Source organism: Morchella sextelata, assembly GCF_020137385.1.
Source record: "Morchella sextelata strain SCLS chromosome Unknown scls_20, whole genome shotgun sequence".
NCBI lineage: Eukaryota > Fungi > Ascomycota > Pezizomycetes > Pezizales > Morchellaceae > Morchella > Morchella sextelata.
This window is the reverse complement of record NW_025408635.1, coordinates 1,070,834-1,097,026: the sequence shown is the minus strand read 5'-3', so window position 1 is coordinate 1,097,026 and position 26,193 is coordinate 1,070,834. Positions and strand designations below refer to the sequence as shown.

Genomic DNA, 26,193 nt, shown 5'->3' with positions numbered 1-26,193 from the left:
AAGGCCGCGATTTTCCAGGAAGCATTTCTGACCACGTACCTTTCGATACTCTTCTAACTCTCTACATTCATGAAATTTGAAAGTAGAACGTTTGGGCCGCAGAACCCAAGTGATATCCATCACACACGACCACCCAAATCGGCCTTGCATACAGGCTCTGATCACCAAGCTACCCAACTCATATGTCTTCCTATAGAGACTCATAGAGCGCAGAATCAGATAACGGGTAAGCTACATAGGTGCATATTCAAAACAACCCTATAAAGCTTCAAGAGACCGCACAAAGAACGCTAAGTTCATGATATATCACTCGTCATTTCTAATGACTAATATGGTACGCACACTCTCAAAGGTGACACGGCGACATACGGAAGTGGAACAATTGTGGCTGTAATAGGGTCTATTTCTAGCCATTCTGCTGCATCATTGCCACAGATCAGTCAGGTTTGCTTTTCTAGGGGTATAAATGGGTATAATACTGTTCCGCTTTGTTCAGTCTTGGCGCTTTTTACATACAAAAATACCGAATTTCAAGCTCTAATAACTTCACAACTAGAACAGATATCAAAAATCTGCTCGGTATTGTTATACTTCATTGCTAGTACTGAAATTATACCGAGCCGATTTCTTTTGACTTTTTTGTTAAAAAGTTATTAGCCATCGACCTCCCTCCAATTTTCGGTCACCTTTAAGAGTGGGCGCACCATATACGAGTGATATATCATGACATCACACTGACCCTGACCTCCACAGTTAATATCCCCGATGGTGTACGTATACCTGCGGGGATCATTTAGGTTCCAGTGAGATACCTGTAACTGCCCAACAGAAACAATATGATGCCAGTCTTTCGCGCCGATGTGTACATGTATCATAAAAGGTTGGTAACGAAGACAGGTGACTGCTTGCTCCCGGAATGTTGATATATCACGGTCGACATGTACGCTCATTCAATCTGATTGGTCGAGAGAGACGGGGGCGGTTTAGTAAGCACAACACATCAAAATTCTGAGCACTCACGATTGAACGGGACCGAAGGTCCTCCATAATTGTGATTTGGAGAGAGTAGGAAGTAGAAGTGGGAGGGGGGAGGGGCCGAAGGCCCCCCCATTGAAGGACTTTCACAATTATTGAACACTTGGTTGATACCCATAATCCAAAATACAACTCGCGGTCGCGAGGTGGGCCACTACTAGTGTTAAATGTATCGAAACATATTATTACGTACAGCCCGCTTCATACTTATCGGCCTCCCGTCCTCGGTTTCTACACCGCTCGCTCCTCCCTCTCCCGAAATCTCTTCCAACCTTCTTCGTAGTTCTTCATCTGCTTCGGCGAGACTTGATGCCTTTTTTGGTGTTTTTGCCACAGTTGAAGCCGTTGCGGGCTACGCAATGCGAGACCTGTGTAAGCGTACAGAAACGTACTCACAACGGAATAGATCTACAGTACCGTGATATAAGTCACCGTCTTGAAGCAAAACACACCAAAATTGGCAAAAATGGGAACCTTCTCGAACCTTCAATTCTTGATCAATTACCATAGAACTCTCAGTATAGGAACATACACTATAAAGGAAAATATGTTCTGAGCTGTAGCTCTTTTCATCAAATATGTGGAGAGTTATGAGGCCTTGAATTTGCAAATTCTCCATGGGATTTGGTCGAATTTTGCCAAGACCCCATACAAATTTGGGGTCTTGGCACATTTTCAGAGAACAACCAAACAAAATGCTATACCAACAATGCTAGAATGTTTATTTTTGAAATTAAGAGCCTCCAGATGATTTTCCTGGATTATGGTTTTTCGAAACGTTTGAGCCTTTGCAATTGATTGGCTGAAAGGTGCAGGGGTGGTTTAGTAAGCACGACACATCAAAAGTTGCACAAAAGCGCAAACGACAAGACTGGGCGCATGACGGTATGAGGGGATCGATTATACTACGGGAGGTAGTCAACTATGGCAGGTAGGCAATTATATGTATCGGGAATGAGAATTATTGGAGCTGGAAAGTAAGAGGGAGTGATTTTTAAATTTTGGATATGCACTGGACTGATCGAGAGGATCAAATTTCGCTGGAAACCGTAATTTAGAGCACAAATAAATGGGCCACTACCGGAGGAGGTGGTCGGAGGTGGCCAAGTGGAGCTGGACAAGTACTGGAGCTGGCCATGGTCAACTGCGAGAGCTGGCAATGGAGCTGGGAATGGGCGACTGGGAAAGCTGGCCAACTCCGGGAGCTGGCCATGGGCAACTGCTATACTGGAGATGGCTAAGGGATATATTAACTACTGGAGATGGCTAAATACTTACTATGTGTACTGGAGGTGGAAAGTACTAAATGTAGGTGGGACCTCGCGATCGCGAGGTAGGCCACTACTAGTAGGTACAGTACAAGTTTCTACAATCCTAGGCTATAGGCTGACCACTCGCTGTGTACCTACATCGCCCATCCGGATCAATCCAATTGGACAAAAGCCACAAGTACATGTAGGCATCCAAGTACGTAGAGTACCGGGTGTTCACCATTAATGTGAAGAACTCTGCTTTATTGGTTGAAAATGTAGGGATTTATATGGGAGCCACGAATGGGCAACCAATTATCATCAATCACACCTGCCTTAGCGCACCAGATTTGTATGGGGGAAAAAAAGTCTGAAGAACTTTCATATACATATCTTCACTCAAAAAATCTAAATATTTTGCTAAAAATAAAACAGAATAGCGCTCGCTCCCAGCTTCCTCTAGATAATCTTTTGAGCTCATAAGCCCTTGTTGTGAGTGTTTTCTGATGAAGTTAGGTTTGTGGAAATGACGGCGACAGCTTACCCCAAATACTTGCGCCTTGGTTGCCAAGTGTAATTTTAATTCAACAGCCCAATCAGAGAGCCCTAACTAGGCCCTCATTTTTTTAAAATTCCCCAAAACGGGGTTCTCTATACTTACCCTCAACCCCCGGTACATGTGTACTTATACCACTCTACAGTCTACTACAGATCATCCCTTGTCAATCGACTACTATCTCAAGCAGCCCTATATGCTAGGTGTGGCATCGCAGAGTTCAATTTGAGAACATGGGTTTGTAGAAGGTGGAGTGCAAAGATCGATCTGAGCCCTAGGATATTTTAAAGAATGTATGCAGTGCATCCACAGGCTTTCAATCAGTGTAGGGGTGCAGAAGAGCAGGGGTCAAGTAATCTTAAAGCTGAGGAAGATGGGATTGCAAAGATAAGATCTTAAGAATGATATATAATAATTCCAGGTAGTTACAGGTAAGCAAGGCTCTGCTTGTTTTTCTAATCGTGTTTCGGGCAATTGGGCAAGTCTTGGTGCGGTACTACCTACCTGTGCATGTGGCCCAGCAAAGATCGAACTGTATCGCTAGAAGCAGAACAAAATCAAAAGGGAATCGAGGCTATAACTTCGCAATTCACTTTATTCGATCAATGTATGCACCTACCTCCAGCTCTTATAATTGATGAAGAGGGTTTATGACCTTTTCAGCCATACATATACTACTGACAGCCATACTTTAGAACGGATACAGGCTGTTTACCAACAGAGGAATTTGGTCTAATCGAAATCAAGTGACCCCGGTTGGTGGTATGCGCGTAGCTTACCCCAGATGCAAATTGTCACCTACCAATCGAACCAATGGCCGGGTCATAGGCTAGGAGCCTCACCTTCAGAGTAGTGCGGTGAAGTACCGTCAGCCAAACACACCGGTCCCCATAATTATAACCTATATTTAGTAGATGGTGCCTGCTCTACCTTGCTCAACACCAGATAGATACAACAAATATGCTCTCACTAGTTAGTAGGCAGCAATTCATAGGAGACTGGAGAACTCTAGGGCGGTAAGAGGGCCAGGATAAAGATTACGCCGATTCTACTGCCCCACAAACGCCCATTGGACATTGATCCAGAAAGGGCTATACCCACATGTTCGTTACTCACAATGTTTTCAGACTGGTTATACATTTACCTGTCTCCAAAATCCTGAATATTCCTAGGCCGTCTAGATCAATTAATCCTTCGCGGTAAGCTAACCACCGGTACGCGGTGCCAGTCCGAAGCGTCTTGTCTCGACCAATAAGAAAATCCCAATATTTCGCATAGCGGAAATGTAAACCGCACTCCGATCGATAGAATCGCCCCCCAACATGCGGCGGGGGCCCAGTACTGGCACAATTAACGCTAGCCTCGTTTTTGACAAGGCTGAGAAAATAACAAGTAGAGACAAGGCTGACAGAGACGTATTAGTACTGACCGGGGCGAACCGATGTGTTACAATTGGTGAGACAGGTTCCAACCCCTACATGCATGCGACCATCCTTTGCTGCCAACGTTTGAGCGGCCACCCCGCCCTATCTATGGCGAGGCCTGTATTGTTAGAACTACATGTAGGTACAGACGGTGTATATTTGAGGGGTTTCAGGTGCACTGTGGACGGTGCACGAAAGGTTGGCAGCTTGATGGCGCCATTTTGAACTCTGCTGGTGGGGAGGCTTGGAACACTACATCATAGTCCTCATCAATTAGTATTGGTTTGATTGTTCACATCTAATTGCGCATGTGTGGAATTCTTTATCATACACGCTATAAAAATAACACATTTTTTTTTAACAAAGGAGAAAAATCATAGGGAGTGATCAACAAGAAAAACTATGGAAACCAAACTAAAGAAAATGGGAGGGGGACATGTCTGGCGTATTCGGCTGCCTCAAAGCAAGTGAAGGATCGAATGCTCTCACCGAGAAAGTCGAAAGTTAGAAAAGACATAAACCAGCAACCCGCGTACACGCACACAAAGAAAGATTACTTGAGAGGCGACCTGACTCCACCAGGGCCTCTGTCCGACTATGAATGACCATTTCACATTTCGTATACCCCCTTGCCCCGTATTATCCCCGCCTACCCCTGCGAACAACATTTGTCGAGATTATGGCCGTAGATGATTGCATGTTTTCGAACTTTGCCGCAGAAAGTTTTATTGAGCTCGAGCTTGATGTGCGCTAGAATGCACGCCTTTGGAGAATTTCGTTCCCAACACTTCGTATCTCTATCCACCCATCATGCCCATTTTTCCACGCTTGTATTGTCGCTTTTTATTCCCACTCATACTGGGTTCGATATGTGATGTGTTATTGTCAGGCTCCCCTTTAGGCTCTGAAGGTGCAAACAAAACTTCGTCTTCTTGCCAATCAGGAAATCTTTGCTTCACAGGCGTACCGAATGACTTGCGTTTCGCGGATGAAACATCCTTTTCTTTACTCCATTCAGGCGACAAAATGCGCATAAGAGCTGAAGCAGCTATTGCCGTAACACCGCGTGCATTTGCCTTAACTCGCATATTCCGATCCTCAGTGATTAGCACAGCTGGTTCAGCGTCTCCCGCCTCCTTAAGAGCCTGCCTCCGAATATCTCCCTGCTGCTTTGTCGTTTGAATAATGATATCATCTATATTACGGATATCCTCTGCGCCCCCGAGTTGCTCCTTGTAGAATCCGGTGTATGTCACGTTATTGCCCTTGGATGTGATAACCTTAATATCTTTCTTTTCATTCAGATAATCGCTGATGAGTATGATTGCGGAAGATGCTGCTTTCTGTACAGTTCCGGAATTCTTTGCTAGACCAACCAACTCAGTGATCACTATACGCCACAAATCAGTTACTAGGCTGGACACTCTAAGACACTCTAAGACACTCCAAGATAACACTTTAAGATACTCCGAGATAACACTTCAAGACACACCAAGATAACATACCACAATTAGGGATAACAATTGCCCAATTACCCGAGGAAACTATAAATTTAAAGGTCTCGGGATGGCTCAACAGAAGATTGGTGTCTACCACAAGTATCTAAATAAAGTCAAAATCGGAAGATAGCATATGTTGATTTAGCTCCCACTCACAGTATATTGCGGCTTTAACGCTTCTGGGCCCTTAACGAGAGAATGTTTGACTTCGGGTGCCACATCAGGCGTCCAGCTGGACTTCAGCTGAGCTTTTAACTGACGTTGTTGTTCTTTAAGGCGGCGAAATTCTTCGGATTGGCCCACAAGAACATAATCATCATCATCAGATTCATTGTCTTCATCCACAGCAGTCATATCAACGTCAGAATCGTGCTCAGATTGTTCTGGTAGACCATCTGACGACAGATAGTTGGGCGTAGACGGCGCGAGTTTGGCATAATTTTTAGACTCGTCAATTCTCTTTAAGAGCGAAGGGTGAGCTGAAAAGATCCCATTGCTGTATATCAAGTGATCACCGCTCTATGATTATATTAGTTATTGCTGGGATATTTATGACGTCTATATTGGTCCACACTCACAGCAGCAATCCTCGTGGCAATCCAAAGAATCCTTTCAATTCTAATATTTTCCATAGATGGCAATTCCATCAATCTCTCCTCATCATCAACCTGGGCATCCTCAAACCAGCCGTATGGAAAATAAGCTTTTGCCCAGTCAAGTCCACGTAGTGTATAATCCTCCGGCAATGGGCGCCCAATCCCCTGCTCCGGAATTGGAAAATTTTCAGATTCAAATTTGTCGGTCTCAAATTCGCCGATAAGAGAATTGAGTAGGGAGACTAGCGCTTCCCAGGGGAAGTCATTCTCTAACAATCTGATGGCCGGCTCGGAGGATTTTATGTGCAACATGAATACGAGCCAGATATGGATATGTGGCAGAACGTCTGTTTCTCCTCTTTCTAATGCAATTGTTAATATCTCGTATGCTAAACGCTTGGAGTAGTTCAAAGATATCTCCTGGGCTGTGAGGCCTCCTGAAGAGAGCATGGCATCCCCAGATTTATTTTGATACTCGCGCTCTAGTTTAGATATGGGTTGAAGAAGCGAAGTAACATGCTCAGAGCTGGCCTCGTTGGGGATTGGTGGAAGAAGGTCAAATTCGGCAGTGCTGGCATCTCCGGAGGTGTTTGAGGCGGAAGTGTCGTCTGTTTCCTCCGCTTTGCGTCCTTGTCGCCAGGCCTGACGCAGAAGACTGTCTTTTGCGCCATATTGGAATAAGCCCGTGATATTGCACACAGCGATATATGCACCAGAAACCTATGCAAATTTAATAACCTGCGCATAGCTGAGGAGCGGTGATAAGTAAAAGAGAATGTATATACACAAACCTTCCATTTCGACTTGGGATCGCTGATGTGTTTGTCCAGGACGCCCAAGAAATCGTCAAGCGCACCTTCAAACTTCTCGAGATCAATGTGTGTAAAATTGATTCCGTGTAATTGAATGAAAGCAGTATCCACCGGCTGAGCTCTCTGTGGCCTACTATCAGGTGCAAAGATTGGATCGAACAGTGTGAGTATGCTCTCCCTAGACGAAGAGAATGGGTGGGTCACGCCTAGACTCTTGCAGTAGTAAAACAGCTGCTGTAGAATATTAGGTTTGGCCAAGATAGCTAGGTGATGATGAAGGCGCCCAACATAGGGGGTCTTATCAACTGCTTTAGAATACCAGAAACGCGCCACGTTCGCCCATGTATCCCGGTCACGTATATCGTCGTCTTCGATAGCCATACGATAACGACCAAGATCGCCAAGACACTCGATCCAGGTGTCCTCAAAAGCGGGCACGGTTTCATACACTAAGTAGAAATATTAGAATAGAACTTGGGGGTGCTCGCGGATAACTTACGAAGGGCCATCATGCTATACGCTAAATAAATAAATGTCAACATGTGCTCCAGGGAGTGCGGTAATCTGTGGCGAAGTAGTTCCAGAAAGCTATGTATCCCATGTTTCCACATGCGCGCGGGCATCGCATAGCGAAGGGCCAATTTTCGTAAAGAAGGGCTTGCACTAGGATGCTGCGAAGCAAGGAAGAAATCGTGATGCTCGTGTAAGAGCGTTCGGTGCAGTGCTATAAGTGCTTGCCACTGCTCGTTGTTTAACTTGGGATGTTTATCCGGTTCTAAGGCAGCTGCGGCTTGCTTTTTGTCCACCTCCGAGCATTTTGTTTCAACCATCATAAGCCCAGCATATATACCTTTAACTTCTATTACCAACTGCTCGGGACTGATCGGCCTTGTCTCAGGCTGTGGAACCATCCGTGGAATGTCATCATCCTCTTCTGTATGGCTTGATTGAGGTTGTTGAGTCTGAGTTTGCATGTTATTCAAGATCATGATTTTACCACCTTCCCTACTCCCTTGCAACCCAGGCTGCTGCTGCTGCTGCTGTTGTTGAGTAGGCGCATTTACATTTCTTGGCGGCTGAGCTCTGGGATTGAACAATTTGTTGTCTTTCTTTTTTTCTCTTTTAGGACGAGGATTTTGCGACGATCGGATTGCAGGAGGGGGATCTTCAAGCCGTTTTGAAGAATCCTCTTCGACCCTGAAAGCGCTGGGCGGGTCTCTTTGCGGGTCATACAAGCGCCGTTGTTGCATCGCCCTAACGGGCCCACCGCCTTCATCTTCGCCAGGATGGTCAAATTCATACCGAGACCGATCAAACTCAGGATCTAAGGGTTGGTTTTTTCTTGGACGCCCGGAAACTTGACGGTTCAGTTAGTTCAGATCTTACAATCACTGGGTAATTCTTACCTGGGCTTCCGATTCCCCGACCTACTTCGAACCGCTTCGGAGCTTGCGCGCGTGTTCGCTTGGGCGATTGGACTGCATGGCTCTCACGAATTTGCTGCACTGGCGATCCAATTGCCTCCATAGATGAGTCTCCGGTGCGTTTACGGCCGTTGCGGGGAGAGCGTGCTGGTTGAGATTGATCTACGTCGTACATTCGGACATCCGCATCTTGCTCCAAAGTAATACCGGAAGTCTTTTGCTCAATCTCCTGGACTCCGTGATGTCCTGCAAGTTCCCCTTCACTTGGCCAAGCAGCGCCATGTCCCAGCTTCTTGTTGACTTTTCGAGATTGAGGCTGAGCTAGATCCCTTACCTGCCACTGTAGAGAGTTCTCCCCAGAATCCTGAGCACAAAAGCGTGTGGTAGTATCGATTACTTTTTCTGGTACCCTTGAACTCGCGCGCGCTGAAGGACTTCCCGTATTTCTAGATTAGATAAATTGTGAGATAATAAGTCATGACTACACATAGGCGGAGCTTGATAGCTTAACCAACCTAGCACTATGGTGATTACGCATCACTTGGGTTATCTGAGAATTGATATCCGTAGCCTGGATATTGTTTGTGCCCATGTTGAGATTGTGTGCTTGTTGTTTGTGAGGGTTGTGGGGAGACGAAATTTTTGACCTTGGAATTCAGTCCTTAGGTCAGTACGTGTTCTTTGTAACAACAAACCGATCGCGACACTATCCAGGCGGTGGCGTGCTGCAATAACCATTTCATTAACACTTACAGAGTCTGAGAGAATTTTATTTCCTTTGTAATATTAAGGTTCCTCAACCAATGTCAACCAATGCCGTCCTTGTCAACTAAGAATTCTGTTGATAGATTATAATCCAGTTTCACTGAGAGCTCATGGCTAGATAAGGTATATGCAGTCCGTAGGAAGGAGTTGTGTGAGATCTCGAGAACTTTGGAAAAAAAACTACAGTAATTACAACCTTCTTCTCGCGGGCACTTATGGCTGGGTTTGCGGCTCTGCTGTCGGTTCGCCATCCTTCGCCTGACTGCGCACAGGCAGAAACATAGACGCACTTCGCACATTGTGCGAAGTGTGGACAATACAAAATCAAAAATCCGAATGGGTTACATGGGATACATGTAAGTACTTCTACAAGTCATTCCTAGGCCGGCTGATGAGGGGCGCAAAAGCAAGGTAAAGGGGCTGGTACAGTATGTACCTATATTCGCCATTGCAATTGATTCAGGTTCGCTATTAACCCAGAAATGACTGTATTCGTTTTTTTCGGTGCGAATTAGCGCTAGCTCGCATACGGTGGACTAGAGCCGCACGGCTCTAGTCATATCTCCGATTGTGCTGGCCCGACACTAGCAAGGCTATGATTGGTCGAGGAGCTACGCGGTAGGGATAAAGAGGTCAGTTCTGTATTTCCCATCTTGGCTTAGTCGCTCCTATGGGTGGGGTATCCTGTGGGCTTTGATGATGAGGCTCTTTTACAGCTGCAGCTAGTTCACTCAGTGAGTTCTATCGAATTATATATTGCTACTAAAGCTTAAAAGCCCGGCTGGATGAGAACTAAATATTCAGCCTTTCTGCCTTCATGAGCTGGTCCAACCAGACCAACTACTCCCACACAAAGGTATTTGCCAACCTGCCAGCCTGGATCTCATTCCAACAGTTGGGTACGATGTATACCCGCCCTGAAGTCAATGCCGCTCAATCTGGTCTAAAATCCGCTTGGAAATGAACAAAAAAGCCCTCTCTTTGCTTTATATTTTCCCACGGCTAGGCAGCATCGTTACATATAAGCTGTGCTAAACATGCAATTTCAACAGGCGAACAAAGAACAGGTTACTCAACTTCTCATCCATGTCAGCATCACACTATCATATCATTACCACATGATTATGCTTTGTGAGGTTTGAAGTCAAAAGCACATTGCCTAAGGTTTGTTTTACCTATGCCGTATCTTACTTACACGTATTTGGCCACAATACACTCAACGCTACGTACATGATGTACAATGTAGCCTCGCCTTGTATTATACCAGGAAACACCAAGTACAGTTTTAAATCATTCTAAGACATGAATATCTCCCTCAATGTCGAAGCGTCAATTTTCCGAAGTCCCGATGCGCACACTTTCGAGGTTTTGAGGGACGCCTGCTAGTTGGTGGACCTATCATACCGCACCTGTCGGTTAGAGACCTCGAACTTAATGCAAATTAATACGCTTCCCGGTCTATGAAGCAAAATCTAGACAAACCCAAATGAATGGCCTATATATACGTGGTTCGCAGAAGGCTCAGTTTCTGCCTTGAATTTTCTTCCGGGCATCCGCCCACGGAGTACTGTTGTTAAATACATATGTCCTCTGTTTCCCATGGCTATTCCTTTTTGCTTCCGGCCCTACCAACATCTCGACCTCGTTCGGCCATTCATATACCCACCCACGTTGACCGCAAAGATAAGAAACCGTGGACCTAAACTTGGACAACCACAGCTCATAACACCAACCTGATCGTCTTATAAAGAACACGGCAAAAAACTGGCGAGAATAGATGTCTATTCTCACCAGTTAATGCGGTATGTACACACATGTCGAAACAAATACCAAGATCTGAAACCGCATGAGCCGGACAGGAGGACGGGAAATCTGACGTATTATTCATATGTTTTATGGGCAGCTAAGTATTTATATATCCCTTCACCTGTGGCTTTCTGTGGCTCTTTGTAGAGTGCCTATTAGGGGAGTAATCCATATGCTCAATCTACACCGTAAAACCATCAACCAGAAAAGAAGATAGGATTGTAGGTTGAAAAGATAATATGGATGGCGAGCCTAGAACCGCAGGCTGATAGGTTTTTCATCAGCCTCATCCTCCATAATCATGCCGCATCGGTTATGTACAGAGGCAGATATACAACTCACTTATCACAACTCAACTCGGGTAGTCAAGTCAACCGTGGATCGAGGCTCTATTCTAGCGATCGTATGGGGTTTGTCCTGCGGGTCGTGTCAAGTACAGACAGACTCCTGAGCGTGCGTTGGCCATCGATAATCTCATAGAGGTTTAAGAACACAGGCCACTGAGTACTACGCACCCGGTATGTAAGTTCGAAGGATCGATAGAAGATGTTGTGCGCACATTTCCCCCCTTGCGTTTTAAATCACGGTTATTCATCATTTATCCCTGGGAATCATTCAATAGAATGTATGCAGACATACATAATTTTTTGTTACACCCCAATTCATCAAACATGGATTCCAACGCAGCAGACTAAGGGTAGTTGTTATTTGTTGTTGGGGTGCGCGTTAAGCTAATCACGCCGCGGGCAGCCTAATTTAATTTTAAAAAAACCCTTCGTCCGGAATCCTCGACATTCGCTACAAATATCACTACCATCCATACGTAACACGGGACTATATTACGAATATATCTAATACGTATAGATATACAGATCATGCAGTATTCGTTTTAAAGGTTTTGATTGGCCAAGTTCAAGTTCCCATGGTTCCCGATTGCGCCCACCAATGCCGACCGCAACCGCTTTTGTTGATTTGGCCAGCCGGTACTATTGACAGTTCGGACTTCTTTCTAGAATTTCTTTTCTTGGGGGTCAGTCGAGCAACAGTGGAAACCTTATCTACGTATACCTAGTTGTTTGAGTCTTGAACTTCGAGTGCACAGGGCAGGTTAAGGCTTCCTGTGCTTCTTGTTAGTAAAGCTACAGATACTCAACTTCAGGCTATTCATGTCATACCACCCCCCACTCCGGCCTCCGGCCGAAAAACGCTTGTCTCAATTAAACTGAGATTGATTGGCAGCGACAATTAGCACCTAGCTCTGTGCAAACGTCTTTTCCCTCATCCGACCATATGGCCATACCCTAGTGTATCTTTATATAATACACAGTCTAGATCTGTCTCGAATACAGTACTTATATTATCACGACGTTGTTTCATTACTATGATCAACACCTATAGCCTAGAGAATTTAATTGGGAAGCTCTTACAGTTTTAGATAAGGCTCGATATATACATATATAGAACAATTATATATCAATGAGCCAGCATTTTATATAATTTAAGTATATACCGTAAACTCAATATACGTACGTCCGAGAAGTGTGTACTCTCGTAGGCTGACAGGACTTATATTATCAGATGCACTTAGATACATGATAAAATAAGCCTAATTTTCATACAAATCGATACTTACATGAACCTCTTTAATAACAAATTCCAGTATGAAGTCTACAAGTAATCTATCTATACTTATACGTACATAATGTAGGTACTCGAGGGACTGGCCTGTATCTCCCACTCAAAGTTTAGTAAAACTATATCCACCACTCAAAGAATACTAGATAGGCCTATAATCCATACCTACATTCTAGACATTAGGCTAGAAACTCTGCTCATGTTAATCAGTTGGATTCGAGTTACCTTCGCTAATTGCAATTTTTTGTTGGGTGAAAACAATCGAATGACCTCGTGATTGATCATGAGCTCTGATCAGGGGTGAATCGAAATATCAGCTAGGTACCAATAACAACTAGGACACTATATGCGGGAAACTCCAAATTATACGTTCGAGTATATATGTAAGGAGATCAGAGCACTCAGTACTTGAAAGAGAAATAGATGATGCCATGCATGCTTTCGCACCCCTATGGCTGCGGCCTTGCGTACCGTATAAGGCTGCATTTAGTACTCCGGTTGCGTCCTCGATCATCAAAACCTTCTCGGCCGTGATTATTGCACTAGCCTATATTAACTACATATAATTATATATAAACCTTTAGACAATTTTTGATACGTATACGCGCACACACTCTGTCATGCTAATCCACGTACGTACGTACACATGTGCTCCGAACTAAGAGCTCATATATGGGTTCACCTATTTTATAGAGAGAATATTAGGTATCCAAGCCTTTTGTATGTGGAATAGCAAGAGCGTTATCGATCCAGGTACGTGTGACCTGGGCTAATCCTGATAGTTGGGTGATACCTTAATTTGCACAACAAAAAGAGAGCCAATCACAAGAAGAGGTACAATGCAGCTGCGCAGAGCTTTCCGTCCAAGTGCTCGACTTTCTGTTCAACTCGTGCAGCCAAAGCCCTCTAGGTATTCCGACAGGCTTCTAATTACCCCGGCACTTTAGATTTGTACTCTAGATACCCTACTCTAGGCCTACTAAGGTTACTATATATATATATACGCCCACCTATAAATTTACATGCATGTAGTGTCCTACTTTACAGACTTCCTTCAAATACAATATATATGTACATGTAGCGGTGCAATTTCTTATCTCGACTGAGCTCAATATAGAGCTATCAGAAAGTGAGTGCTCAGATGCCTAGCTATATATCCAAGTATATTGTATCTGAATACCCATGTACCTAGCAAACCGGATATTTCAGCCCAACAATGGGGGATATATACACTCCGGTCCATTACTATAGATACGTTGGTACTAATGCATGTAGTTAGTATTTAGCCAATAAAGTCCATAGCCAACTCACACCAGAAGAGCGCATTTCCGGCCGGAGCAGCGGGACAAACAGCGATCAAAAAATTCCCTCCTGATTCACCAGCTAGTTTACATAAAGGATATACTAGAACATAATTATATAAGTGATCAATAATATCAACATATTTGAGACTACCGTTAACTCCCTATCCCCTCAGGACGCACAGAATAGAAGAATGTCATATGTTACTTCGGGCGTACTACGGAGGAAACCTAGGGAAGTCTAGCTGTGAATGACCACATCCGCCCAACAAGATCGACAGCGTATTATTGGCAGTAAAAGCACCCAAACTAGCTACTCGTAGTACTGGCGCCAACTTATTGAATATCAGTCCCAAGTACCCCACAGATTTACAACCTCGTCAACTGCGCACATGTATCCATAATGATGTGGTACCTACATAAGTGTCTTATACACAGCACCTACAGGGGGATTAAACAGCCTGGTTTGGAACCCCTGTTCGAGCCTCACCCGTCATGACACAATTAAGAAGGCAGCTACATCTTGTTCCGCCTGATCTAATCGGGGCAATAGATCGTATTAAGGCATCATATCGGAGTTACGAGAAGATTCAGCTCAAAGATTACTTCTTGTTTTGTTTGTGTACTGGGTCATAGAAACAAATATTAATCGCATGATGATGATCTAAATTGCCGCCCTTACCTAGCCTAAAATATTTAAGGCACGATTCTGGCTTGAGAACTCAGTAAATATATATGTGTACTCTACTCTAGGTGATAGGAGAGAACTTCAGGATTTACAGCCTTGTCTGACATGAGCCATGATTCCGTTAAGATGAATCTATATATATCTTGTTCCTGCACGTGCACGTTTTATGCTATGAAATATGTTTCTGTATGATTATTTATGTATAATTTAATTAGAGCTCTTGGACAGATGAAAGTTGTCAAATTCGCGACCTGGACCGTGCACCACTTAGTAGGGCAATTATCTTGCTTTTTACGGTTGGCAACAACAGCAGAGCCAATCAAGAATTTACAGCAGTTACCACAGTAGGCTAGTGAGAGCTGAAAGGTGTATATGCAAGGAGGTCGCGAATTTGACAAGATTCATCGGTCCAAGGGATAACTTATATAATACATGTATGCATCATCTTCAAGCTGATACATGTGCTTTATAATTTAGGTCGAACCGCATGCGCAGAACTAGATCAACCACGTAGGCTTTGTAATTTATGTTGAACATATAGATCTAACGTTAACGACGTTCGTCTTTTCAAAGATATAGCTATCATGTAATGAATGCGTTACGTAAGCTCCATGCGCGACAGAGACATGGGATGTGGGCCATGTATGTACATGCATACATGCATGTATCATAAGGGTACTCGGGGCGAGAAGTAGGCAGAAAAGAGGCTCACCACTGTTGCCTAGATTTCAAACAGGGTACTGCGGTACAGCGATTCACAGGCATTTGGCGAATACACCCATTTGGCGAACAGGGGTCACGGCCAATAAGAAATCAGGATATCTTAGTCAAACTCGCAGTTTGACTGGTTGCTGGCTGGTTGCTACATACAAATTCGCCAAATGGGTGTATTCGCAAATGCCTGTGAATCGCTGTAGTGTATAATCATGCGCTAGAGTACAGATTTTAATACATGTATGTACAGTCGCACCTCGTTATGTTGTTAGCGTATTCTGGGAGCCAAACCCCTACGAGATAGCAAGTATACGAGACAGCAAATAGTTTTTGGTGGAGAAGGGCAGTACCTGTCCCGCAAATCCGTACGGGACAGCAAGAGATGCGAGATATCGAATTACGAGATAGCGAGGTGCGACTGTACAGTTATCTAGAGTACATGTAGCTAGCCATAGATCTATCTAAGCCTATAGCGCCTAGACACCATGGACGTAGAGTACAGTATTGCACTCAAATTTTGCGCCTTTAGCTATTGTAGTAACTGCATACTATATAGTGCTTAAGCTTTGGTATTCTAAAGGTAAGACAGGTATGGCGGGGGCTATAAGTACATATAATATACACGTGTATACGTATGGTATATACTCTCAACAGGCCTGAAGTACCCGAAAATGTAGCTGCAAGGTTTTGGTGTATTTTTGACTTCTACTCCAATGGTAATTGCAGATTAGGGCTTGCATTTTCGGGTACTTGTTACCTGCTGCGAGTATATATACACATGTATCTTGAGTATCCAGTCTATGTAGGTACATTGATACAACGATACGAGCACCCCATCATCATCATATCAGCGTCCACCCGCGACTGGAAGCTTCATTGTTACCATAGGGCTAGTACTATAGGATGACCAAGCGGACTTTGCACCGATCATGGAGTACCTACTGTCGTTTTACTCTAGCTAGGGTCTTCGGCTATAACATACATGTAGTCTAAGTCCTAATTAAGTAAGCCACAGTACTAAACCCTTGCTTATATTTGGGGCCTGGCTGAGACATTGCATTGTATACGTACATGTATTTAGTCTCCGACAAGGCCCCTCTTTCGCACTTGGTTATTCTTAAGCTCGAGGGGCCAGCTTACTAGTGGGGGTCTTCTAGAAGCACTCCCTAAGCTAGGTTCTGCATGAAGGCCTGCCCGAAGGTGTAGTACTATCTAAATCACGTATTGAACATGCGCTTCCAATACTAATCTTCTCTCATACGTGTCTTCTATAGGAAGCGATTGATCCTCCTAGCATCATCAATGACTTATGCAGAGTTTACTTTTCGGAAATGCACGCAGATTTGTGCCATTCTCTGTGATAAAGCATACATACCTAATATCAGTGGGAAGTAGTTCCAGAATTAATTACACTTGAAGTCTAGGCATTAAACCAAAGTATAGCGTACGCGTTAGTCATAGATTATCACTCGACTACGACCAATTAAATGAGCACTGCTACATACATGTATGTAGATCTAAGAAAATATATTGGCCCCCTGCGTAACTGCCCCAATGCAATGGTGTTACCAACAACTTATATGAGAAATCCGAATCCTGCATGTAGTATTTATTTACTTCTTACTGTATTTCTTTTCCTGAATTAATCTCAATGTATCATTTGTCTAAACCACCCGCTATATATGTGATACTAAAGAGCTTTCATGATCGCACGTGCATGTTCCTCAGCGTTCCCAGGATAGGACAATTAATTGCAAAACCCTCAAGAACGCACAATTTATCGTTACGTGGGAACACAACGCGGTATGGTCACCCGACCTCTCATGATGATAGGAAACTCACAAATTCCACGCACAACCGGTCTGTACTTTTCAGATCCCTGGACTAAAAGCCGGGTAGATCGATCATGAAAACTTGAACTAGAAGCACAGTAAATGTGTGTGCGTGTGTATAGGGGTAGAAAAAAAAAAGGATATTTGTTGTAGGGTATATGATCTAGCTGCTATACGATATATCTATGTACATGTATGTATACAAGAAATAAAACCTTTCATCATACTTTTTAGACTTCGTATATATGGATTAAAATGCACGTTAGGTTTCTTAGTAGTATTTATATACGTAATGGTGACTATAACTCTCTGAGCGATAATTATCTATCTTACAAGTTTTAGGATATAATGTGCGAAGTAAATCAAAACGGAACCAACTCCCTCCCCGGAAGAACAGGCAGCGCGCGCGAAATTTAAAAAGCGGAGAAGTTCCAACACATACCTCAATTTTCGATCACATTTTGTGGCTTCTTTTAGCCAATGACTTGTCCGCATTGCTTCTCAGCTTTGAGCATATTGGAAGCGATAATGAGGTGGCGGGCCGGGATGCGGGTTGGTTCAAATTCGATCAGTTATGTATTAGATTGGTGAAACAAGGCACATGGGCGCATGGTACTCGATAAAACTCCGGAAGTAAACCAGTGCGAAAACACCAGTGTTCTCATATCTCGTACAAAAAGTCGGCTGTAGGTCTCTCGTGGGACGCCTGAAATTAAATTTGGTTATAGTTCCCGAGTACTGCCTTATGGCAGTAAGCCAGAATAGAGTACACAACACAGCCTACATATTACAGACTGGTCTCTGCGGCCGCGGGATGTCCAGCTATACGCATGGGAGGGAACACACATTTCTTCGCTACATAGAGATTTTTGCGCTCTCCTTTTCTTGATCGATTTTCTGGCCAACTGGACCCACAGCGGGTTCATCCGGGTTCGAATTAAGCCTGTAATTGAGGCGGCTCTAATGCCAAGATTGTTTTATAAACTAGTACATAGATAACTTTCCATTTTCAAAGTCATTCCTACACATATATATTGGTATACAGCAATATCATCAGACTATTATATTGTCTTTATCAACAATAACTAAGAAACGCCTATGATAGTCTATCTGTGTATGTGTAACACATCACATGATATATACATATTGACTATTAGAGCGTATTTGCCAACCGTCAATTTCAACTATTGACACTTCAAACTTGACATTTTCGGGAGGCAAAATTGACAGTTCCCCGCAGTGGCCAAAATCGATCTGGTTAACGGTATGACAGAATAAACCCCGAAAACCAGACAACCCATCACGCTACCTGTGAAGTACGCTGTTGGAACTGGGTACTTGTGATCCTCCTGGTATATCTCACAGCACGCCGCCCCACCGAAATTCAAAATTAACAGCCCCGGTTGCCATTTCGGAGCCCCACAATTTGTAAATTCTTTAAATTGACGGTTGGCAAATACGCTCTATTGAGTGTATCAGCTACATACATAAACCATAGGAAGATACATAATGTATATACATGTATAAATATAGGGTGTATTTGTAAAAGCCTGAACAATATAATCTGCGACTAGATGTATAAAACTTTATAAATTTAGCAATACAGATATTTTAACATATGTACTTCTAAATCGAAAATATATATAGATTCCATGTCCCTCAAATTATACAAATATAGAGGACTCAATTCATTGCTAATGAAAGAATTCTTTTTATCTTCTCTTTCCGAAAGCAAAAAGAAAAACATTGTTCTTCTCTGGCATATTTTTGTCAACTGTATTTTTGCGTCTATGTGAGTACCCCAGAACGATATTATTCGAGAAAAAAAAAGAAATAATCTCAATCGATTATCTTGATTAGCAGCACCAGAATATGCTTTTGTCAAACTTGTGTATTTAGCAGTGCCAATCGGAACTGATCAATGCTTCGACTTGAGGCCACCAGGTAACTCCCAATTCATCCCAAGTAGCTAATCGAAGCTGCAGTAGAGACAACTTTCAATCTCATATCATGTATTTTTGACAAATACTGTATCGTATCGTGAAAAGTCCCACGTGGTACATTGACCTAGGCCTATGCGTTTGGTCTTCATCGTATGTACATATGTACCTATCAAGCTTATAAGTTAGTTCCAAGCCACCTTGGGGAGTGAAATGTTGAGGGACTCGTCTATATTAAAATATGAGAGATCTAGACGTCGCTTATCTGTGTGTGATTCCACGAACGCAAGACATTGTATAAGCGATTTGTAACACAGTAAAATGAAAACGCGGGGTACGGGTGCACAGCAAACGGACGTCAATCAGACGATGAGGGGAGTCGATAAAGAGATCAGAAATATTCCCACCGTGTACCAACGTAAACCGCAAGTAGTCTATTTCCAGAAGTCAGAATTATATCGCATTAATGCTCAGGGTCGGATGCATACGGAGCGCTCCAAGTTCTTACAAGGAAAGTCATTTTATTAGAATTTTCAAGTAGAGAATCGGCACTTCATTCCCCGCCATGGAAAGTGGCGTTATTAAACATAAGATCCGTCTATCGATAGTAGGAATTGCAAGCGGAAGATCGACAAAGAATGTGAGCGCCTACGCAGCGTTAGGTTCACCAATCCGCTTAAAGATCCTCGCATCCGGTTAATATAGAGATTCATGTCCGGCCGTCAGTAGAAGCAGCTGATATAAGATTGTCCCCGCGCGCTGCATTGGGGATCGGTCACCCAGGTTGATGGGCTGAAAATCAACCGCCGGCCGTTCAATGCACTGCTTCTGCCTGACATCCTTTGCTTGCGATTCTTCTTTAAAGCTGGAGCCGTGGATTTAGGATAATCTTATGTCCAACCCGTATGCATCGTACGACATCGACTATTAAAACCGATTAAAATCGAAGGGCAAAGGTACGTTGGTGGGACAATATATCATTCTATGCTGTTGTGATAAAATAGGAATACGGGGGCTTTGTAGAGTCCAAAGATGAGTATGAAGCCGGCTGCATATACAGACCTTAATAAAAAAGAAACTAAACTTTGGATCTCTAACTCGACGAAGGTAACAAAGGGTTTCTAAGTTATAACAAATATAAGCTAGGTACTCTTATAAGCCCAACAGAATACCAGCGCAAATGCTTACCTACTATCGAGGATCGGAGCGTAGTGTCAACTACTAATGGGCTATATATTGCAATATATTATCAAACTGAATTAATCGTCATAGGCGATGCCTTAGCCAATTAATCATCCTAGAACGTCATTCAGCAATTAAGCAGCATATTCTTCAACCGTCAAGGGAGCAAAGTGAGAGTAGATATCGAGACTTAGCAACGTTATTGAGAGATTTTCGAACTGCTACACCAAAGGTTTTCCGTTAGACAATATCGTATCTATTATGGGACTCACAAAACTCCCATGATATGGGATTACTTGCCAGACTCGAGGATTATTCGGCCGAGATGGTAAAAGCCTGATCGTAGTGCGTTTGCGCCCGAATAAGAGGCTACAGACTAGGGCAACAGCTGGAAAGAAAGCTTTAGAATAATGGAAGAACCAAGCCTACACAACATCAGCAATCAGCAGACCAGGACAGACATATGTCATGTTTAAACATCTGATTCATGCTTCACACCTCGTATTCACCCACCAAGAATGTCAGGTCCGAATGTCAGCAGATTAAGTGTCGCGTCATAGTCCGCCAGAAGTAACCTTTTGGGGCTGTCGAGAATTTATCAAAAGGCCCAATCGGAAGGGGCTGAAGGCGATCCACGGAATTCCCCTGCTCATCATTCTGAACATCTAGCTATCTCATTCGTCTATACCTGAAAATTTGGAAATGACAAGTCTCGCCAAGATGAACTAGATCCTCAGAAACTCACACACGTCAATTCAAGCGTGTTAGGCTGAAGGAGGTTGGGCCTGGAGAGTTGAGGGGATTTGGCATGTGCTAGAATGGTATCTTACTACACTGGGTTCATGAAGAATGTAGCTGGGTACTGTATGGATCCTATCGCGACAAATCCAATCCCGAACCCGGGCCCGGGGTAGCACGTGGCTAAAACGCGTGTCTCTCCACTCATGATACAAGTGTGGTCGATAGTGAGCACTGGTTGGACTGGATAACATCAGCTTAGGCGATCGATATACTGTCTTAACCATCTTCGAAAACCCCAGAATATTCGAATCATATTTGGAAACATATTGACTAGCAAACTGGCTTAATCAACGATCGACTAGATGGGAATTACTCAGAAAAGATCTTTTGGGTAATTGATTTTTTGCTTATTCCATTAGTTACGTACGTACTTTTGCGATCGAGGGCTTCCTTCGCTCTGTGGGGAACAAAGTTTCGATAGCGTTTATTTTCGACGTTACTCCGGGCCTAGGTAAATTCAAAGGTCAGTCCATATAAACGACAAAGTTAGGAAGACTATGGCACAGCCATCATCCTCATCGCCTAGGCCATGATGTTGTCGTCAGGTCTAAGTAGGGAACTAGCTCCTTGAAAGCTTGTGAGCGAAATTAGTCGACTCAAAGTCTTACCGCTTTTAAAAACGAGCAGCTTAATTCAAGGCTTAAGAGCTCCTATTAGAACTTATAGATAGCTCTAACTATGTACTAGCACCGATACTAGGTGGAAACGAGTATAGGTGTGATTAGGGATACCCTTCATGATCAATCGAGTATTTGTCCTTGAATACTCCATAGAGTAACAAGAAGGATATGAGGGCCCCACACATCTATCTATCAAGTAGCTAGGTGGGCTAAAGTATTATTATTTCATTTCATAACTGAGAGGCGAAAGTGGATAACTTACATTCTTCAGATCCGCCCAGTATTCGTCGTTCCATGGACTGGTTTTATTACATTATCAATGTGGGCGCTTTGGTGGCTTTGGTGATCAACCTGACAGGCCTGAGCAGCTATTTCATGTAATGCATCAGTATTTCGACCACACCCCTCTTATTTAATAGGTATCATAAACGTTATAAGATGTATTGATGATGATAACGAAGAAAGGTGAGGTCAGTTCTGGAACCTGGTGTCACACCATTGAGTACCTGGGGGTAGATTCTTAAGAAACGGGGCCCTTCGTTTCTGTGGTTGTATGGGACTCTTCTGAGGTAGCATGAACCAGATATGAGTCTAGTTAGGTCCTTGAGTGAGGAAGCGTGCAGAGCGTGATGGGCGTGGAGAATGTGGAGAACGAGATATTGTTGACTCTGAAGCCAGGAAAGCCTACCTATCACGTAAGGAATACGGAAAGTCAGAATGGGTTATAATATCACCGACCAAGAATATAGCGGGCTAGTTAATTTTGTCAGTGAATCTGGGCTTCGATCACCCATCTATACACCATATCAATATTCTACCCAAACAGTTTTATCATGTTTGTATAGAATAATCAATCCAGAGAGTATGACCAAGCCTCACCAATGTTATAACCCCATATTGAACAATTTTCAACATATGTATCTCAAACAATGTGTAAAGTAAACTTCGGAATGCAGCTCGTTCTGTTTCAATATTTTGGAAAGCCCTAGAAATGGAGATATGAGCTAGTAGCGCCATGATATCGTTCTAGTCATAAAGACTGGGCTGGGTATTTTGGTTTTAAGCCTTTAGTGGCAGAGCGAAGTAAGTAAGGCAGAGATGACTCTAAACTAAGTATCACAGACTTTCGTCATTAGTGCAATAGTCAAAACGTTTTAAACCCGAGTATTCATCGTATAAACGTAATAATACATACCGGCCTTTTAAAAACCTGTTGACACATATACATATGATCCACGTGTAGAAGGAGAAGGAGGCTCGAAGACTCAAGATGTAAAGGGTTCATGACTATAGATCTTAGCCCAAGCAAAGAGGAACTAGTAGATTTATCCGTAGATAAAAGTCGATCCGTGATATGGCGAGTGATTAGTTCTAAGTTTTTTTTTAAAGGAGAAATTGATAGATTTTGAAAGACTGAAAATCAATCTGGCTCCCGTAATAGATACAAAGGATATACAAAGTTTTTCTTCCCGGGTAGCATGAATAATTATCTATAACACGTTAGATCGTTGCATCCAACAACAACTATAAGATGGCAATAGTCTGTTTATTACTGTAGGCCTGGAGCAGAAGCTGCTTTCCCTATCCCAAAGCTTTTATTAGTATGCATGCATAGACTACATGTATCTGAGAGGAAATTGATTAATTAAGCTAATGGGGCCTCAGGGATCCAACCTAATAAAAAGTAGAATTATACACCCAAATCTGAACCAGCAAACAATCCGATTCTTAACTAGAATACCAACATAATTATCCGTAAGCTAGATTTGTGAGTAAATTCAGGGCAGGCTGTATCGTCGGCTTGTAAGGATTCCGGGGCTCTGTAGCCTAGTCGTAGATAGGAAATTTCTTGAGATAACGATCGTAAGCCGCCTCGAGTAAGACTTAAGTAGAAGCTGGAATAATCAGTCCACATCCCAGGGATCAGCATTTTCGTGACATTTACGGACTCAATATTTCACTACTTCACATGAAAATAGCGGCCACTGTACAGCCAAAGGATCCAGTTTAGTAACGAGAAGAATGCGAATTTAGTAATGTAAAATACCAGCCTAATACTCATGTCAAAGTAGTTAGAATACAATTCTCAAAGTTTAGGATATCATAGATCTGTTTCTGGATTCCTGTACTGAGGGGCCCACCATAATCCGCGACAATATTAGCTAAAAAAGACTTTAGCTAATATGAATCTTTGTGCAAATCAAAAAGCCAACATGAATCCGCAGCATATCTCCTTATAATTCAAACGGCTTAAGGTTCGCAGCACTGGTACTGGAATCTGTACTCTTCTCAAATTTACGGGGCCGAACCCTTTATCCATTTAGTTTAAATACGACCCTATCACTTTGCTTGTAGCTAGAGAACTTACAGGAACCCAAACTGGTGTTTCATGGCTGTGAGAAATTAATGAGAGATCAAGATGATGTCAAGGTGAAGAGAGATTATCAAGCTCGATAAAACCTAGGTGTTGCAATTTGAACGTGTTGAAGCGATAAACTGGAGTTTGGTTATGAGGAGAATGGTGACAGGAGGGGCTAATCCTGGCAGCACTGGCCGTACGCGTACATGCATACATACATGTACGTACATGTAGTTTCTAGTGGATTTGGGATGCATACTTACATCTTAGGTACATTTAGGTACAAGTAAGTTCCTACATGATTTCTACATGTACCCAGCCTTACGGACTAAACTTACTTTTTGTACACGTTTAGGTTATCAAGTACTAAATGTAACGTACATGTATGTATGCAGATACATGTATTATGTAGCTGGTTCGATCCTGCACCACGCAATCAGATGATTTCAAAAGCCTCGAAAAAAAAAAAAAAAAACAGATACAATGAGAGAGAAATTCCAGGGACTCGTCACTTTCTCGGATAATTATCCCTGCGTTATGAAAATTCGTTCACATAGCAGGCCGGAGTGACTTTTAATAGGCCAATAGCACCTTAGGCGCGAGCACAATATGTACCTACATGTTCAAACGGGTGTTAGATCAGACTAAATTTACATATACATGTAAGCAGGTACATGTCTTGCACCATGGAAACAATGAAATTATGAAATAAAAAAATAACGAAAAACAATTCTCATACGTAAGCCTCTCGCGTAGTACCTATATATACATGCAATTACAAGTAATTTTGTCTGCTATGTGGTCCCACGGCCAGGTATCTACATGAGCAAGATCATTGCCCGGCAACAATGCTTAAGCTGATGATAAGCGTATGCAATATTCAGCTATAGAGTACATATATGTACCTACACCCACATGCAGCTACATGTAGTACTAGGATCAGCTGCTCGTAGGGGATGGATACGAGATTACTCTTAGCTACATACATGTAACTTCGCCTCGAGACAGGTAAGAAGAACTAAATGACCTGATGCTAACGAGCTCTGCATGATCTAGCAGTACATGTAGAATAACTTCAAACTCTAGCTTGCAGCTCAATTATCTAGGCTCTTGCCCTACCGCGAATATCGTATGTAGCTAGTCTAAGCGTCACAGTACGATTTATAAAAACCTCAAAGGTGTTTCTCATTCACCTTGATATATATAATACCCCTTGGTCTGTCAGGCTTGATCTCAACTCTGCGAAAGTCGTGCCCACGTTCGGTATCCAGCCGGATCTGAGTAGGTACATGTAGATACTAGACTAGCTAGAGAGTGAGGTATACAGCTTGGTAAATTTAGCATACATCATGATCGATCAGGCTACCGCTGAGATGAAGTCGATCGCTGTTACATATAGTTGGACTCGGCAAGAATTACTGTAGTCAATACATCGCAGAAGGCTCTCTTTTCCTCTAGTTTAGAATACTCGTGAATTGAAGAAATTATCGATTATTTAATTATAAGATCTAGATACTTCACCACGGCGCCTAGGTGGCCATCTAGCTACCACGGATATATTTAGTAGCTAGAATATCGTGAGAAGCTATATGACTTTAAATTTCATATCCCGACTTCTACATCGAATTTGAGTAACACAATTTTGATTAATTCTGCCGGCCTAAGGTACATGGACATCAACTCTGACTTCTATAAAGTGCCCCCCGAACGTCCGGATCCCAGAAGCTTAAGGCCATAACTTGTAAGTTGAATTGAAAGCTACATGCACGAGTGAAGTCGATCCCGATAGTATACTAACATTCTCGATAGTAACATATCCTTGATAGTAGCATATAGTTGGCCAATCCCGGACAAGTCGGTACAGGCAAATTTGTTCTCGACACAAGCATATTGAGCATGAGCTCCACTGTACTGTACCATTAATTAATGGTTAAGCCACGGTGGCTGGTAGTCA

General features: G+C 43.0%; 4 protein-coding genes across 4 annotated transcripts; all 4 read right to left on the bottom strand.

Annotated features, from left to right (window-relative positions):
- Positions 1 to 5,062: 5,062 nt before the first annotated feature.
- On the bottom strand, positions 5,063 to 9,188 carry H6S33_006489 (uncharacterized protein; the record flags this gene model as incomplete). The annotated part of the gene is made up of 8 exons (XM_044837844.1): positions 5,063 to 5,655; positions 5,771 to 5,867; positions 5,921 to 6,283; positions 6,343 to 7,080; positions 7,152 to 7,621; positions 7,672 to 8,529; positions 8,579 to 9,042; positions 9,112 to 9,188. 8 exons carry the CDS (start codon positions 9,186 to 9,188, stop codon positions 5,063 to 5,065), a joined length of 3,660 nt encoding a protein of 1,219 aa, XP_044690016.1.
- A 10,968-nt stretch (positions 9,189 to 20,156) lies between these two features.
- H6S33_006488 (uncharacterized protein) lies at positions 20,157 to 20,929 on the bottom strand (the record flags this gene model as incomplete). Its single annotated transcript, XM_044837843.1, has 6 exons — positions 20,157 to 20,201; positions 20,340 to 20,398; positions 20,466 to 20,506; positions 20,650 to 20,680; positions 20,760 to 20,835; positions 20,921 to 20,929. The coding sequence occupies 6 exons, from the start codon at positions 20,927 to 20,929 to the stop codon at positions 20,157 to 20,159; spliced, it is 261 nt and encodes an 86-aa protein (XP_044690015.1).
- A 618-nt stretch (positions 20,930 to 21,547) lies between these two features.
- H6S33_006487 (uncharacterized protein) lies at positions 21,548 to 22,456 on the bottom strand (the record flags this gene model as incomplete). Its single annotated transcript, XM_044837842.1, has 5 exons — positions 21,548 to 21,558; positions 21,632 to 21,707; positions 21,869 to 21,910; positions 22,193 to 22,248; positions 22,387 to 22,456. The coding sequence occupies 5 exons, from the start codon at positions 22,454 to 22,456 to the stop codon at positions 21,548 to 21,550; spliced, it is 255 nt and encodes an 84-aa protein (XP_044690014.1).
- A 491-nt stretch (positions 22,457 to 22,947) lies between these two features.
- On the bottom strand, positions 22,948 to 24,271 carry H6S33_006486 (uncharacterized protein; the record flags this gene model as incomplete). The annotated part of the gene is made up of 9 exons (XM_044837841.1): positions 22,948 to 22,989; positions 23,076 to 23,167; positions 23,337 to 23,370; positions 23,434 to 23,461; positions 23,555 to 23,612; positions 23,896 to 23,931; positions 24,022 to 24,042; positions 24,153 to 24,190; positions 24,249 to 24,271. The coding sequence occupies 9 exons, from the start codon at positions 24,269 to 24,271 to the stop codon at positions 22,948 to 22,950; spliced, it is 372 nt and encodes a 123-aa protein (XP_044690013.1).
- Between the last annotated feature and the right edge of the window lie 1,922 nt (positions 24,272 to 26,193).